Source organism: Ylistrum balloti, unplaced genomic scaffold (genome assembly GCF_031769215.1).
Source record: "Ylistrum balloti isolate Yb309-2 unplaced genomic scaffold, AGI_CSIRO_Ybal_v1 Utg370784, whole genome shotgun sequence".
Lineage (NCBI taxonomy): Eukaryota > Metazoa > Mollusca > Bivalvia > Pectinida > Pectinidae > Ylistrum > Ylistrum balloti.
In genome coordinates this window covers 21,365-39,882 of record NW_026782458.1, presented here as the reverse complement: position 1 = coordinate 39,882, position 18,518 = coordinate 21,365, and the positions used below count along the sequence as shown (strand labels likewise).

Below are 18,518 nucleotides of genomic sequence, written 5' to 3'. Positions count from 1 at the left end.
ACAAGAGATGACTTGCCAACACCCCAGCTTCCTGAAACTCCAATAGAGACAGGCTGACCATTTCCGTCTTTGATCATTTGGGCTGCCGTATCCGCGACAACCTTAAAATTCAATAGATCTTGAGTTGTTTCTACATCATTCCACATGGTTTGCCTGACACTGTTGCAAGAATATTATCAGCACAATAGACAATAATTGATTCATCAAAACTCAAAATAGTGTCCTCTTAACCCAAGTCAACAGATGCCAATATCCTACTATTTGACGATATGGGTAACCACACAGAGCACGTTGTTCCTTCACCAATTTGAGAGCGAACAGTAAACGTTCCTTCGTGAACTTCGATCATCTGTTTCGTGATAAACAAGCCTAAGCCAAGACCAGGCAGTGATTTATTTAAAATATCTACACCTAGACTAAAAGCCTCACCAACATCATTGCCGATACGCATATCATCAAATCCTTGGCCATTATCACAGATGGTAATTTCAACACCTTGTACACCTTCATGGAATCGTATCTGTAATGTAACCTGAACTTTTGTTAAAGCTGAACCTCCATGTTTAATTGAATTTGTTAATAATTCCCAGAAAACATAGCGTAACCCTTCCAAGTCGCCGAGTACCATAACGACACCAGAATTTTTCACCCGATCATCTAGATCAATAGCCAAATACTGTTCAAAACATTCAAACTGTTTCGTATTAATCACATCTTTAAGCAACAAATGGACTGCAACTTCTTGGGCCTCTAATTTCACTGTGCCAGAAATAACTTTTAAGGCACGTAACGTTTGCGTAACTAAGCCATCTAAACGATCTACCTCTTGCGACATATTTTTAAAGAATTTCTTATGGTCGGCATTGAGGGTCTGTTGTAAATTCTTATCTCTATCTAAAATTTGTAACATCAATTTAACGCTAGTTAAGGGACTACGTAATTCATGAGAAATTAAGGATAAAAAATCTTCACGCATCTTTTGTACACTTCCAAGCGAATACCCTATATCTTTTATACGGCTACGTTGTAACTCTAGATCCTCATAAGACAAACTTGAGCCTATAGCTGTAGCAACAAGATTATTAAATGTATCAATCTTTTTAAATAAGATGTCGTCAATTTTTACCTGACGGAAAGTCATTAGGGTCACACCGATAACTTTGCCACGATTAAGAATTGGTAGTGAAACGAAAGATCGTGCACCAACTATTTTTTGCATCGCTTTGCAAATCCAAGCTGGTGGACTAGGTGCAAGAAACTCAGATAAATCATGACCATAAAACATGGATACCTCTTGCGCGGTACGACCGATGTAGTTACACGGGGTAACCGTGTCATAACAATGATCACGAAAGGGAATCTGTAATTTTTCTAAAGCAAAATTAACAATTTTTGTATTGGAAACCGTAAATGGATACACATAACCTTCATCCTCAGGCAACACCACCACTAGACCCCAAAGCATCAACCATTAAATCAACAACAGCCTGAGCCATCTCTTCTAGATTTAAGTTTTCTGTCAGTGTTTGTGCAAATTTTAAAAAGATGTCATCTAATTTATGAGTATCTAGTCTCGTAACATGACTCATACATTTCCCCTCGCAATTTTGTATAGTAGCTCTAAATTACAAACCCCAAAAGTATACTGTTTAAAAAAACATTTAACTGTTAATGGTGCTAAACAGTTAGTATAGCCTAAAAATACACGCTTTGTAGAACTCATTTGTTGTTTAAGCAAAACGGAATTTTGCCTCAAAAACTGCTGAAATATCTCCGTCTCTAACATTTGGGAAAAGCTAATTAAGGACGCTCCTGACTCTATATAATCTGCTGCGGCTGCAATGATAATCGGATTCGTTGGGTCACTGGCCTGTAATTCACGATCTAAGGTTGCTAAGGCATTTTGGTAATGACAAAGTAACTGTGCAGTTTCAAAGTCTTGGCGTATTTCACCTTGCGTAAGTGGCATCAAACAATCAAAATGATGATGAGCTAAACCAACGACACCAACCATCATCACAGTCATACCATGGTGAATATAATCTGCTAATTGTCCTAACTCCTGCATCGTAATCTGAGCTTTCAAAATTTTGTGACGAATATGACGACATATAAGTACACCTAAAAGCATACGACGTAGTAAATCTGAAAAATGATCCTCTATAGCTTGAGCATTAGGTAATGAACGAACATACAAACAAAAATTCTCTAGTTGCTCAATCAAAAACTGGATTAGTTCATATTCTTGGTAGCTCGTAGAACCAGGAATATCAAAATCGCAGCACGGATAAAAATGACGGTAAACTACTTTTGCAATTCGTTCAGATGCCTGTGTACCAAAAAGATCATCAAACTGATCTGTGTCAGAAAGATCATCTAAAAGTGTGACTGCAATACCATAATGCATCATTGCTTGTGTAGCTGATACTAAATCTTTTTCAGCTACAGGTAGCATTGCACTGTATCCTAGGGGCATCCATTCAGTAAATAGATACGCTGCTGCTGGCCGAATTCTTGACATATAGTCTTTGGGAATGCGTTTAAGAACAGGCTGTAGGTTCGCTGTAACTTGATGGATAATATCTGGAAGTAATGGATAGCGCTGCCCAAATTCAGAAAAAAAATACTTCAGATCCCCCGACTGTAACCAAAACTGGCGCGCACGTTGATAGGTTGGAATTGGTTCGTGAAAGATATCATCTTTCTGTCTTTGTTTTATTTGAGAAATTTGGCTCACAAGTTAGCTCTTTTTAGAATAAAAGCTCCTTATTAACTTAAACAATATCTATGTATTGAAATAAAGATATGCTAAAAATTAGCATAAATAAATGGAGAATCCAAAAAAATTAAAAGGCGCGTCTCGGATCAGAATTCTATATCACTCATCCCCCCATCCCCTTCTGCCAATGCTCTAGCCACGCTTGAGGGATATCATTTTGACGTAAATATTCAAATAACCACTCATCACCATGGGCTTCTATCAATTCATCTACTTCTTTAGCTTTCTCTTCCCCTGCCGCGCCACAAATCGCTAGCTCCAGCTCACCAACAACCAAACGAAATAACCTACTGACACGCTGGCCAGACTCAAAACGACGTAGATAGTAGTCTCGGCGGGGCACTGCTTTAAACAGCAATCTCAGTTCTTCTAAACTTAAACCAAGCCGCTTTATATAGACTTCTTGATCACTAAGTGCTGTTTGGTCTGGTAAAAAAATCTGTGTGACGCACTGCGACAAGATAGTTTCACCTGCTTGACTACCTGTAATATCTTGTAATTCCTGTGTAGAAAACAAGATCCAACCAAAATCTTTACGAATTGTTTTAAATTCTTCTTGCAACCAATCTCGTAAAAGATCATGGCTTAATAACAAAAAGGCTTCATCAAAACGAATCAGTAGCGGATGGATACCATCAAGCCAATGGCGTGCAAAACGAACAATATACATCAGGGCTGGAATCACAAAACGCTCAGGAATACCTTGCGACAAAATTGCATCTAATTGAATCCGCCCGTAACGTCCTTGTAAAACAGGCTCATTATCTGCATCAAAAATCCTACCAACTCCCTGGCTATTTATTGTATAGTCTGAAAGGATACTTCTTAATTCTTCATCTTGAATTTGCGTCATTAAATCCGTCATTGTTGGCTTTTGATGTTGATCGCGCACAAGCTCCATCGCTTGTTTTAATAATTTGCGACGCTCTATATTAAGTTCAACATTGTTTAAGGAAAAAACGACCTCTAACCAACCTTCAAGCCAGCTAAAATCTAGGGCATTCTGTAGTAAACGCAAAGGTTGAAAATGGGGTTGATCAGCATTTAGCTCATAATTGCTGCCACCTACTGCTTTACACTGAACATAGGAAGATTTTCCTATTTCCAGATCTAAGACACGTGCTCCTGGATATTTTAGCCAGTTGAGCGTCATCATATTTGATAAAAAAGATTTCCCGCCACCTGTTTGTCCAAGAATAATTGTATTACCACGATCTTCAACAAAAGGATTCAAATAAAATGGTGTACCTCCGTCTGAAAAACCCATCATCAGACAAGGCTCTACTGATAATTTAGGATGCGTACTATTTCGATCACCAAGATAGGGGCTATTAACAGGTAACATATCGGAAACTTGATACGTATTGTAAAAATATTTACGGGGATTAAAATACGAATTACCTGGTAATGTGCCTAAAAAAACAGGCGGTGTGATCGTTTCCAAACGACAAATAAGGTCACGTTTACGAATCTCTTTTAATACTGTTTGTGTTTCATCTTCCAAGTGCTGTTTGTCTCGATCATAAAAAACAAGCGTGTTGCTGTGCAAACCATAGGTAAGATCTCCCGCGTCAAGCAATTCTTTTGCTTCTGCTACATTACTCGCTTGCTTTTCTTTTTCATCTCCATAATAGGTATGCTTGTGATCAAGTCGCATTGCACGACGTACAACACCAAGCACACCGCCACGTTGAGTAAAAAACTTACTTTGGGTATCACTCAGTTTTTTACGTGCTCTATCACGATCATACAAAATATAACGCTGATTCCAACGATAGCTTAGGTTCAGATTATTTAGAAATGACAATAAAAACGGGCCCGTCTGTCTTGGCAGTCCCGTAATTGATATCAAGCTGTAATATAGCTCTCCAATACGACTTTGATTTGGCCACCAATCTTGACTCGAAAGAAAATGACTAAGTCCTGCGGGATCGTGGATAAGGTGATAATGCTGATTTAAACCTGTTAGCGTTGTATGTAGATAGGTCAGTAAATCTTCACCCGTTAAACGCTGGTAAGCTAGAATACCACCGACCATAGATAATAGTTCAGTTAATTTTTTGTTAAAGCTTTGACATAGCTGCTTTAAAGGTTTTACTCGACGATAATTTGTATCAGCTACGAATTGTCCTCCTGACATGCTACGACTAGCACGAAAAGTTAATGACAAATAAAGCTGATTTTGATGTAGAAAATCATCTTGACAAAAACGAACTTGTTGATGCTCCTGAATAAAGGAGACAATCGGTAAATTCGTCACTGTTGTTGATGTCGGATAATCAGGCGTTTCACGACGCAAAACGTCAAACTGCATCATCCAGCCCGTACCCATCTGCATCAGAAAACGATTTAGCGTCTCAACCTGATAGGATAGATCATCTACAGATAATGTTTGATCGTCAACACCTGCAACACGATAAACAGCTAAAAACGAATGATCCTTCTGCCAAATCGTGTTGGCAGCATCTATATTTTTTGGATCAAAACCGCCATCTTCGTTTGTAATGAGATCCCAAGGTATATATTCATCTAATCCGTAATCTACGGATTTTAACTCTGACATTAGAGTTCACCACCTTCTAAATCATTGGGATATTCTTTAGAGGTCTGAGCCTTAACTGTAGATACTGCTGGTACATAAGATCTATTGCCAGATATACCAACGATTCTCCAATATTGACCAGTCAATTCAAAAAAATCTGGATCATACCGACCGATACGATTTAAGTAAGATAATGCCCAAGCAGCCAAGATGAGAACCGCTACCATTAAAAGTAAACCCGAAAGCAGTCCGATTTCACCTGTAATCGTCAGTAGAAAGGGTATGAGCAGTAACATACCAGCAATAACAAGAACCATAAGTGAAATTTTGTAGTTCCCATGACCAATCGTAGGGCGTTCACGTAAACCTCTGTATATGTGACGGTACTCCTCCACGAATCAAAACACCTGCTTAAGCCTTTCAATTTCTTCAGCAGATCCTATGTCACGTCGATACTCTAAACCACCTGAAAAATAACGATCAATACAAGTATTTATCCTGTCTGACGCTTCCGGAACGCTATCACCAACACCACTAATACCAACGACTCGCGATGATGAAACTGTCTGATAGTCTCCATTTTCATTACGAATCGCAGAAGAGAAAACAACGGACAAGCCTTCAGATTCAAATTGCTCAATGGGTAACTCGAAACGAATTGGATCACCCTTTTCAGGATAGGATGGTGACACGAGATATTTCACAACACTTGCTTGCTGCTTAAAGACAACATCGTTTTCTGATAAATTTTGATGATAGATCGCTTCTAAAATCTTAGAAAAATTAGAGTCTAAAATCGATAGAATATTAATCCCTTCTGGATCTCCAAAGCGACCATTAAATTCCATAAATTTTATACCTTGCTCTGTTACAAAAAAACCACCATTAAGCACACCATTAAAATGGAGTCCTTGTGCCTTTAGATCCTTAAGAACCTCAGACATAATATGGGTACATTCTTCGTACTGCTTTTCGGTCATAAATGGTAAGTGTGGCGTGATATCTGTAAAACAACCCATTCCACCCGTTCCCGCACCCTTATCTTGTTCATAGCGATAGGGATAATCATAAGAGGCTGGTGAAAAAACAGTATGTTCTCCATCGGTAATACCCATAATGGTAAATTCTAGACCTTCTAATTTTTCAACCAGTAGTACCTGTTCACCAGGTTTCTTTTCTAGCAATTCGATAATGTATGCTTTGACATCCTCTTGGCTATGTAGGTGTTTACCCATCACTTTTACGCCTTTACCACCTGTTAGACCTTGCGGTTTAACAACGATTTCTAACTTTGATTCAGCAAACTCTTGTATTGCCTCGTCAATATCTGATTGCGTAGAAATAACTTTAAATACGGGTGTGTATTGTGGTAATAAGCGATCTATCAGCTGGATCGAAAATATCTTGTCCCATTCAATTCGTGCTCCTGCCTTTGTCGGCCCAATTGCTTTGATACCTCGATCTAATAAAATATCAACAATACCTGCTGCTAGTGGATCGTCGCAGTTGACAAATACATAATCGATAGCTTCCTCTTGAGCAAAGTCCGCGAGTTTATGGCCATCTTTGATGTCGACCGTAATGTAACGACCTCCTGTCTCATCAACAATATCAACAATCGTTGGATTTTTATGACCAAAAGCAGCATAGACAACGCTATCCTCAGCTAGCTTTTTAGCAAACGAACTTTCACGCCCACCCTGACCAACAATCATAAATTTCATTATTTTTGAGCCTTTTTCTCTTTTAGACAATTTCGCAGAGCTGTAACATCTTGATGTTTTGCTTCACAGGCTTGTAATTGCTCCAGTTGCGCTGGACTCCAGGTAGAACCACTAGCAACATTGCTGTTAGCTCGGTCGAGAGCATAGCTTACAATCGCACCAACAACTGCTATTACGATTAGAAAACCTACAACTTTCGCACCGGTTTCTGTAAATCTTCCAGAAACAATTGCAATACCACCAACTATTGCTACTGCTACTGCAAAGGCGACCCAAATAAAAGTGCTAACTCCTGTACTAATCGTATCCGTTGCATCATCAATATCTAGTCCTTGTAATACTTCAGAAGCGGAACCTGTTGTTGTAAATAATAATAACCCCGCAAATGATAATAGTAGTGTTTTATATATCATCTTTTTTTCTCCTTTTAAATACTTTCTAATATGTAGTTATTTTTATCAAAACCTACGACTTTTTTTATATCGGCAATATATCTCTTTTTTTCTTGACGTTTAACAAAAATCAAAACGTCTATAGCATCTGCGATCCATTCTTGTTGCGGCATAACTCCACCTTCCATCATAAGTTGTTCCAAACGGATTAATCCAGATTTAGCATCATTGGCGTGAATCGTAGTAAAACCACCTGGATGCCCCGTATTCCAGGCTTTCAAAACGTCATTTGCTGAGGCATCACGAACCTCACCTAACATCAACCGCGTAACATTCATACGCAACGCTTCTTTTACTAACGTCTGCATCGTCACCCCACTACGTGTATCTGTTGTATAGCAAATCTGGTTGGGATGACTTACTTTGATTTCAGGCACATCTTCACAAATGATTACACGATCTTCGGGACAAAGATCAGCGGCTTTCTGTAAAATCGTATTTAAAAGCGTGGTTTTTCCTGATGACGTGCCACCAATAATCAACGTATTACGATAGTTAGGGATCACATCACCAACAATAAAATCATAGTACGACTCACTAATCGTCCCCTCATCTTTTGCGGTTTCTAAGGTCAGGTTATTGTGAGCTGTTAGTCTTAATGTGAAACAGGGGCCTGAAACAACCGGCGGTACTTGACCATTAAAACGTAGATTGCCAATAGGAAACAAAGCACTTAGTAGCGGCTGACTATAATTAACTGTTGTACCATTTAATGTTGCTACTGTATTCATAATTGATAAACGTGTATTTTGATCTAAGTTCGTCTCAAGTTGTATATGGCCTTGAAATGTATCAATCCACACGCGACCATCTGGATTCACCTCAATTTCTGTCACATCATCGCGATCAAATAAATCTAGAATCTCTGTACCTAACCAGCGCTGAAGCTGTTTCACCTGTCCTGAATCAACATCAGATTTCATCTGCTAACTCTCGGTATTTTCGCTCGACAATCGCTTCAAATTCTTTTACTCGTGACGCGAGAGAGGCTTTTGCTGCCAACCGCGCTCTTGTATCTTTTATATCGGGAATATAAAGCAACATCATCTCTACAAAGGCATCTAACATCACCTTCTGATTTACTTGTAATTCAGCTGTATCCAAGATTGGTTGGATCGCTTTTGTTAAGGTCTTAATTAAACGTCTTTCGATGGTATCAATATTGTCACGAGTATTTAAACGTTTCGCCAAATTTATTAATGAAGACACAGCCGCGCTATTGCTTTTAAGACCATGATCTTTTTGATAGCGTTCGATGTACTGTACTTGAGACTCAGTCAAGTTTATTGTCAGACGTTTATGCACTTTTTTCATAAACCAACATCTTTACGAAAATCGCTTACCAGATCAGTAACATCTGCTTTTTCCTGATGATCTGGTAAAACAGATACGTCTTTCTCTTCTTCAAGCTCTACTTTATCTAACCGTGATTCCAACTGCGAAACCTCCTCTTGTGATATATTTTCTGTCTGAATAAAAGATGGCCTTTTCGATACCTTCAGGTAAAATTCTTTTTGAGATCTGACGATCTTTGGTACACCGACCAATAAGCGCTTAAACGACTCATCATAAAAATAAGGGTATGATTCGCTTAAAATCCAAAGCATATTCCCACCTGACGTGTAACGAATCATATGCTTACCTGCTTGACGTAAACCTTGCTTGCCTATTTCTAACCTCGGTATGTTCATAATGTCAGAAACAGACATATTGACAACTTCTTGCTCAAAATCGCTATGCCCTCTTTTCTCCCTATGTTTACCCAGTTGCTTAGATATATATTCTGCTGTGTCAATGCTATTTGGTGGAAAAAAACTCTGAATTGCAAAATTTTCTAAAACCGAAACACTACCAAAAATATCCAAGACTTGACCAAGATGTTGGTATGCCAACGTTACAGCCAAACCATATTGACGTAAATAGCCTAACGCTTCTATTAATTTGTCTGGTTTGCCCAAAACCGCTGCCTCATTAACAATCAGTGTCGCTGGATAATCTAAATGTTTTGCACTACTTCCGCTTACTTGTTGCCTCGTATATTGATCAAGTAACGTACCAATCACAACCTGAATGAGTGGCCCGACTGTAGACATTTGATTAATCGGAAACGTGATATATAACGTCTGTGGTGTGTCGCTGCAAATAAATGACTCTAAATCAATTGTACTGCTAGAAAAATTATTGCTTATACACTCATTTTTGAAAGGCTCAAGAATCGAAACCCCACTCGACCAAATACCAGCAAGCATCTTCTCTGATTCTGACGACTTTTTTAAATCGCCTACAACATGATTAACAACTGGATGAATACCATCCCTTAAACCTTGATGCACTCCTGACACCATCTCTTCTAGTAATGTATTGTATTTTTCTTGACGTGTTAGAAACTTTAAAGCATCTCCTAGCGATCCACTACAATTTTGATGATAGAAACAATGTAAAATCGCAGCAATAACAAGCTCACCGCCTTTTTGAGGAAAGAAAACATTACCCGTTTTTTTTAGGTTATCTTTGTTCAGTTCATAAACAAGATAACGGATATATTGCTCATCCATCGGATACTCAGGAACATAATCCAAAGGATTTATATGATCATATCCCGATTCAAAAGGTGAAAAACGATATACTGGGCCAATCGTTGATCTATAACCACTTGTTGAATCGTACATCTCACCTTTGGGATCAACAATAATAAGTGATCTTCCCGGTGCTCCCAAAACCATCTTGCTCATTAACGTGACATCTTTGCCACAACCAGTTGGACCGACTATGACATGATGTAATTCGCCTCTATCATAAATTCCATAACGACCCCGCGATGTTTTGGCATTTGAAAAGCGCTCTAAACATTCGCCAATGTAAATACCATGATCACTTGCTTGTTCTCTAAGTAAATTGGCTCTTCGCAAATCTTGCTTTGTCGCAAAAACTAAATACTTTTTATTTCTAATTGCAAATTTGTTTTTGAAAATATCAAAAACAAATAACAACAATAATGGCGGTAACAGTAATACCCAAACAGCAAGTAACTCTGTGTTGACTTTACCATCCATAATGCCAGCACTGCTTGAAAAAATAATATCCAAGCTGCTTCTAATTAAATATGTCGGATCGATAACAGGTAAACTCAATCCCTGTAAGTATGCCATTGCTTGTTGTGCAAAAAAATAACCTAAGAGCACCATGAGCAGTGCAGCAAACATACGTGATTGTTGTTGCTCTTTCATGACAGCACCATTGATGCAATACAGATAACTGTTAGTGTACGGTAATCAATCAACAATAACCGTAATAAATATTGAATAAACTCTTTGGCTAGAAACAGTAAACTCGCGGTTAAATAAATTATAAAAACAATGGGTAATGTAAACGGTAAAAGAGTTATCGCTTGAAGCTTCTGGAACAGACGAACATCAGGAAACAGAATATTGGCAAACCATATAAAAACAACGGGATAACCTATAAGCTCTCTTAACGTCGCTTCATTTTGTACCCAGTAAATTAAATCTGTAAGCACAGATTATGCTCCTTAAATACTAAGATCTGAATCTTTAACGCTTGCAGGTTCTTCTTGTTCTAATTGACGCTCAAGCGTTCTACCATAGGTTAAATACACCATCGGATCTTGCTCTAAATACTGCTTTAATCTAGGGCTATCTCGTAATTGTTCTTTTAATACCAACTCTTTTGAAACATATAATTCTTCTGCTTGTGCTTTGAGAATGATAAAATCCTCCTCGCCAGAAACTTTCATTTCTCGTTCAATAGCTTCCTCTATATCTTGATTTAAACCTTGATCAATTAGGGCATCCATAAAAAGATCTTGACGCTCCGCTTCTGCTTGTGCAAATAACGCAGCTTCGAGATCTTGGCTATGTCTCCTATACTCTAAATGACTTGGGGGCTTTAAGTCTCGCTCAAATACATACCAGCTGTCATTATCTACCTGATAACATCCTTCATCAAGGTAAATTACCTCCTCTGAAAATAAATGCTTACAGCAAGTTAGTAACATATTGCTATAGCTATCATGATAAGATTCCTCCTCTTCTTTAAACTCTGGGAAACTGCCATGATCACTAACATAAGCAATCGCATCTCGGTATAGAACAAAGTCTAAACTAGCATCATCCTTGAGATCATTTAAATAATAGTAACCTCGTCTTCCACGATATAAATCAATAGCATTACCTCCGCTTAAATCTGATAAACCCCAAACTTCTGCTTGTTGTCCAGTTATCTCAACATAACGAATCTGATCTTTTTTACTATCCTCAATACACATATAATAACGATCTCTCATCTCGTCAATCTCGCCATAACCTAAATATCTTCCTGTTAGCTCACTCAGAACCTCACTGTTAATCTCTCGCTGCCAAGATGATCCCGTACTCATCTGATGTTTAGCAACACGTTTATATATGTCTTGACTCTCCTGGATCTCTTGTAAACCAGCTAAAACTCCAGCACCATCAAAATGGTACACCTGCTTCTCACGAACAACCAGGCCGATCTCCTCTAAATAATCGAGACGACGTTTAACCTGATGATTGATGCTATGACCATCATAGGTCTTCCAATCAAGATTTTGGACTTCGAGGTGATCTCGATCTTCACTAAAAATGTGCCGATCCAGTTCTGTTACATGGTTGACCTCTAATGTCTTCTCCATTCCCAAAGCAATCTCAGACCCCAATCGATAACCCAAACTGTCTGTCGCATGTTCGATAGATACTTCACGCATTCGTTTAAAATGATGACTTCCTAAATAGAAACTATGACCATCAATATCAACTCCACGCATCGCTACATGCACATGACGATGCTCTTTATCATAGTGCTCAACACCCACCCACGAAACATCTCGCCCTAATTGATCCATAAGATCACTCATAATCATACGCGTATGGTCTTGAAGATCTAATTGATTCCCGTCTTCTGGACTAATGATAAATGTCCATAAACGCTCTGCTTTCCCTACTCGCTCTAGCCGCTTTTTACCTTCTGCATGCCACGACTTCAAGGTCTCAGATAGTGATATACCATCATCAACAAAACCATCAAATCCTGTTGCTATCTCTCCGGTCAGACTCGCACTACCTCTCTCTATATATAAACCATGTGCTCTCCAGTCTCTTTTCAAAGAGCGATAACACCCTTTAATAACGCTACGCCGCTGACCACTAAAACCACCAACTGTTCGCCTATGCTTATAACTACTGTATTTCTGATATTTAGCTTGACGCGCCAATCGACCCAAAAATTTCAGCGTCTGGTAACGACCTTCAACACCACCAGCCAACGCGTACATGGCTCGCGATCTAATCACCTAACAACCCCCGCTTCTACTCCTAATGTTTTTTCCAGGCCAACCGCAACCCCTTCTTCCAAACAATAACCTAAACAATCTGTCGCATGTCCGATAGATACCTCACACATTCGTTTGAAATGATAACTTCCCAAATAAAAACTATAACCATCAACATCAATTCCACGCATCGCTACACGCACATGACGATGCTCTTTGTCGTAATGCTCTACCCCTACCCAGTCAATCTCTCTATCTAGCTCCTTCATCAGTCCATCCATCACACAACGTGTATGCTCTTTTAGATCTAATCGATTCCCATCTTCTGGACTAATGATAAATGTCCATAAACGCTCAAACCGCTTTTTACCTTCTAAATACCACGACTTCAAGGTCTCAGATAGTGATATACCATCATCAACAAAACCATCAAATCCTGTTGCCATCTCTCCGGTCAGACTCGCACTACCTCTCTCTATATATAAACCATGCGACCTCCAGTCTCTTTTCAAAGAAAGACAACGCCCTTCAATAACGCTACGCCTCTTACCATTACCACCACCGACTGCTCGTCTATGCTTATAACTACTGTATTTCTGATATTTAGCTTGACGCGCCAATCGACCCAAAAATTTCAGCGTCTGATCACCCACATAAAACCCCATTCATCAACTCAAAAATCCCGCTTCTCTTCGGCTCGCTCCAAAATAATTTTATTGCCACGTTCCGCGTAATTTAGATAGGTCGATGCATCTAACTGTTCCATCTTTTTTTTCGCATAACAAAGATAACCCAGTAAAAAATGTTCATTAAAAATATGCATACCAGTAATCTTTAAAAGACCTCCATAATTGGCTAAACGGTTCACACGTTGACCCCTGTTTTCTCCATCACGAAAGATGCTCATATCTTCCTGGTTTTTACGAGATTCAAGCAGATCAAAGCCTAGCTCTTCAATTACATCTCGTGCTTCTTTATTCAGGTTTATAACATCCAAAAAAAGAGCCTCAAACAGACCCGCTAAGAAGTCGGGAATATTGGTTGTGTAGTCACCAATAGTTAGTGCGTTGACTCCTGATATATCAACGAGTCCTCCCAGATAAACAACTTCTTGAGTGGCTTCACCCTTCATAATCAACCATTTTAACCGTCTCTAGTTTCAGATGCAGTATGTATCACATTACATCTCTTATTACTTTTTTTAAATAGTTAGTAATTATAGTATTATAATCATATATATGATGCAAAATGCAGACCTTCTTTATCTTGCGCTATGACGGAGATTCTTAGCATACCTCCTATACCTTCACAGCTGATCATTCAACCTCTCTAACTCTTCTGACGCATCCGATTCTTTCCTAATACTGATTTCTAAAACCATACCTCTACCATAGATTCTTGCGGCTCAAAGCTTCTACTTCTTGCCTTTTTTAACATTCACAATATCCTCTCTAATACAAATAAAAAAAGAGGCTCCTAATGGAACCTCTTTCATTTAAATCTATTCTCTTGTTAAATGACGTTACAATAAATTAAATCGCCTTAAGACTTCCGCTAGTCTCGGATGCTCAGGGGCTAACGCCCTCACCGCCTCCAGTAATCCCTCTATACGCTTTTGATCTTCTTTCTGCTCACGCTGCACAGGTGCCAACGTTGATCGCCTATCCCACAATATAAATCCCACCAACGCGACCATTCCTGTAAATAAAATAGTTACTAATGTATTAAACTGATCTTTACTGTCTTGTCTTTGATCTTCTATTGCTTCGCGCAAATTACTTATCTGATGCTGCGTACTTTCTTTGAGTTCCGCTATTTGATGTTGCGTATACTTTAAACCTTCTTCAAGCCTCAGCATACGATCTCTATCACTTTGACGAAACGTCACTGCATCATCACTCGCTATTGCTAGTGATCCTGTAAATAATAATGTGATTATTCCTAATACTAATTTCTTCATTCTCGTTTCCTTATCTCTTATTATGACAATCTTCTTTTACTTATACAATTTCTAATTCCATCAATAACTACCATAGTAAGATTGCGTTCGGACAAACTTATCCAGCGTTGCCTTTATTTCCTCTTCTTCATAGGTCGAAAGTTGCTTTAACGCTCGCTCATGCTCCTTCAACACGTAATCAAATAAATCTAGCTCTTTTTCACTCATCATCTCCCAGTCAACACTGCCATTATCTTTTCTCGGCATCCTCGCATAAAGACCACGGTAACCATAAAGTTCCATCTCCTATTGTCGCTTCTTTAAAACAAGCTTGGCTATCTTCTTTTCTCTAGTTGTTAGGTGTTTGAAATTAGGTTTATTCAGGCGAGCATAGGCTCTGTTTATTTGTAGTTGTGTCATCTCACCCTACCCTCGTTTAGAAGTCGTTAAGATTAGATCGACAACCTTAGACGCATCAATAAGGGCATCTAAGCAACCATCTAATAGGCTTTTGTTCTCCTTCTCTGCATAGACTTTGATATAGTCAAAACTTTTACCTGATACAGGTAAATCTTGATAAATGCTATGCATCAATACTTCCGCACTCAGTTGTGCAACTACTTCTCTAAAAGGCTCTTGTCCTAATTGCGTTTTTTGATGACCTATTCGATTATGGGCTGCGTGGGCTAATTCATGAAAAAATACAAGCTCTTCTGGTGTCGCTAGTTTTATCGTCTCCCCATGCGGATGGCGACAAAAAAATCCATAACTACTCCCATTAAAAGCCATCGTTTCTACCTTAATAGACCACGCCTTCGCTACATCCAAAAAATTAAAACTAGGTAATGATATTGCTTGATAGTCAAGGTCTTTGCCTTCTGTTGAATAAGAAGGAAAAACAGGAATAGTAAAAAAACCTATCAGTCTTTTTTCTTCCTCGTTCGTATCTTCATTGAGTTCCTTTTTAAATTTAGGCCCTAAAATATACGTTGCACTAGCCCCTTTTTTGACTTGACGCTCGACAGTTTTCCACTGTTTAAAGCCACGACAATCAGGGTCTAAAGTCGTCATCATCGCTAACCATCGGTTAGATAAAGACCAGTTGTTAGCAGGAAGGTCAACTGTTGGAAAGGTAGCTAAAGCACAAGTTTTAGAAACCTCGCCTGTCTTAAAAGCTTCTATCACCTTATGAAAAGCTGCTCTAGCTTTATCGTTCAGTTTAAAATTGGCCATTTCTTGTCTCCTTCTCAGTCTCAGCAACACTGTTTTTGTTGCGCGGTTCATTTGAGAAAAAAAAGACACAGGCATAAAAGCGGTTCAGTCAAGTATGCTTGACGGGTTCGCGGGCGTGTGTAATCTCAAATGTATCCTGAACAGCGCACTAAAAACAACAACAAAATACTACTGAAACAAACAAGCCATTAGGCTTTCAGCTAAAATACGATCATTGCTTGCAAGCAGGAACGTCGACCTAAAAGACAAGAAAAAAATGAAATATAATCAGAAGTTAAAAAAAGACTTTGGCAAAGCATTATCAATAATACGTAACAGAAAAGGATTTACTCAAGAAGAATTATCGACAGCAAGCGGAATCCATAGAACACATATATCGTTACTGGAACAAGGACATAGAGCAGCAAGCTTATATACCCTGTGGCGATTAGCTGATACTCTAAACGTTAAACCTAGTGAAATCGTCAAAACAACGGATCAACTGAACCAACACAGGTCTATCAGTTAGTCTTGTTCCCGATTTAATGCAGGTTGATGCATACTAGCTAGAGCTAAATCTTCTTCCTCTATTAAGGCTTCCATTGATTCTGGCAACAGATATCCTGTCGTCATATGAAGCGTTGACTTGTAGAGATGACAAACTCCTGGTTTGTCAGAACGGTCTAAAAAGACAGCTAACTCTTGTCCTTTTGCGATGAGGTCATGAGTAATCTTATTTTGAACATTTTTGGCGACAATAACTTCATTTCCTGTATTACGAATGACCAGTTTTGTTAATCCTTTTTGATCTAATGCTCTAAGTTCCCGTAAATGTTCTGAATCCATAGGAGTCTCCTTTTTAAGATTGATGTCATTGTGTTTATTGAGTATGAGTGTTGATCTTTTAACAGTCAACTGTTCAATGGTTCTTTTGAGTAGAGTCAACTCAAAGGGTTTTTGTAAACAATCATCTATTAGAGAATTGTATTCTAGTGTCCCAGTTGCAGTAAAGGCAACAATAGGAAAATAGGGAACGAGTTTACGTAATCGTCTAGTAGCCTGATATCCATCTAAAAGTGGCATTTGTAGATCCATTAGACAGAGATCGTAAGTTGTTGTTTGAGCTGTAGAAAGAGCTTCTAAGCCATTATGAACAAGATCATAATCATACCCCCACTGATTCATAACAAAGTGTAGTAAATTTTGAAGGTAATGATTGTCTTCAGCAATGAGAATTTTCATCGTTTATCTTTAGAGTTATTTAATTTACTTGATAGTGTAGCTATTGAAAAAATACTAACAAATAGCAATATAACCTATTTAAAGCGTCAACATAGTCAAATAGGTTTAAGTGTTAAAGTTCAGATATACACTCAAATGTGTCTATTAATATTCTTTTATTCTATTTGCGTAGGAAAAACACTGATCTAAAGACGTAATTTTTATCAGGTGATCAGACTAATGGTCGTTTAAATCTAAAAAATATCCGCGTATAATTAGATATATAGGTTTCTTATTAGATAAATATGCATATTTAATTATTATCTAAGTGACTTAAGGGTGAGTGAATTTGGTATCTAGAATTGTTTTTTAGACAACCTATAATCATTTATCCACCATGCCATTTAAATAGTAACAACAACTATGTTGTTGTTTACTATTTAACAAACAGTTTAATAAATTAAAGAATTTAAAGACGATATAAAGTGTTGTAGTTATTGGTTTTTTTCTTATTAAGGTGAGTGAATCTGGTATTTATAGTGAAGATATTTGGTAAATAAGGTGAGCGAATTTGGTGTTTAAGGGTGAATTGATTTGGTAAATAAGGTGAGTATATTTGGTATAGAGTTTTCAGAGGTGAGCGAATTTGGTATTTATAGTAATTTTAGCTGTATTTATAAAGGTTTTTATCTGATTTATAGATTTGGGGAATATAAAAGGTGAGTACATTTGGTATGAGATTTATTAAGGTGAGTACATTTGGTAAATAAGGTGACAGAAAAATATCTTGTTTTTTATCACCTACTATGCCATGATACTTTAAAGTTTATTAACTAAGTATAGAATAAGGATTAAGTTCTTGTGAGCAAAAATGAATTAATTAAGCATACTGGTGCGATTCATGTTGCTAACACTTTAACACTGTTACAAAAACAGTCTTACAACGTTCTTCTTAAACAAGCATATCCAGATTTAATGAAGCGAGATGTACATCGGATAGCTATCTCTGAAATTGCAAGAACTTTAGGGCTTAATTCTCAGAACATGCAAGTCCTGAAAGACGCCTTGAAGACCCTTAATGCTACACAAATGGAATGGAATATTCTTGGTAAGGACCGAAAGAATGAATGGGGGGTCACAACTGCTTTAGCAGGAGTAAAAATCAAAAATGGTGTTTGTGAATATTCTTATAGTCCACAGCTACGTGAATTTTTATATAGTCCTAATATTTATGCAAGATTAAATCTTGTTGTTCAAAGAGGTATTAAAAGCAAACATACACAAGTACTGTGGGAATTTCTAGTTGCCGCTGTTAGTGCCGTAAAAAGAATATCTGTATTT

General features: G+C 38.0%; 4 protein-coding genes across 4 annotated transcripts; all 4 read right to left on the bottom strand.

Annotated features, from left to right (window-relative positions):
- Positions 1–2,882: 2,882 nt before the first annotated feature.
- Positions 2,883–5,342, bottom strand: LOC132558380 (probable conjugal transfer protein TrbE part 2). The gene has a single exon (XM_060222927.1). The coding sequence runs from the start codon at positions 5,340–5,342 to the stop codon at positions 2,883–2,885; it is 2,460 nt and encodes an 819-aa protein (XP_060078910.1).
- A 377-nt stretch (positions 5,343–5,719) lies between these two features.
- On the bottom strand, positions 5,720–7,045 carry LOC132558379 (phosphoribosylamine--glycine ligase-like). The gene has a single exon (XM_060222926.1). It carries the CDS (start codon positions 7,043–7,045, stop codon positions 5,720–5,722), a length of 1,326 nt encoding a protein of 441 aa, XP_060078909.1.
- LOC132558378 (probable conjugal transfer protein TrbB) lies at positions 7,045–8,420 on the bottom strand. Its single transcript, XM_060222925.1, has 2 exons — positions 7,481–8,420; positions 7,045–7,253 (listed from the first exon to the last, which is right to left on the bottom strand). The coding sequence occupies exons 1-2, from the start codon at positions 8,418–8,420 to the stop codon at positions 7,045–7,047; spliced, it is 1,149 nt and encodes a 382-aa protein (XP_060078908.1).
- An 8,061-nt stretch (positions 8,421–16,481) lies between these two features.
- LOC132558377 (uncharacterized) lies at positions 16,482–17,198 on the bottom strand. The gene has a single exon (XM_060222924.1). It carries the CDS (start codon positions 17,196–17,198, stop codon positions 16,482–16,484), a length of 717 nt encoding a protein of 238 aa, XP_060078907.1.
- Between the last annotated feature and the right edge of the window lie 1,320 nt (positions 17,199–18,518).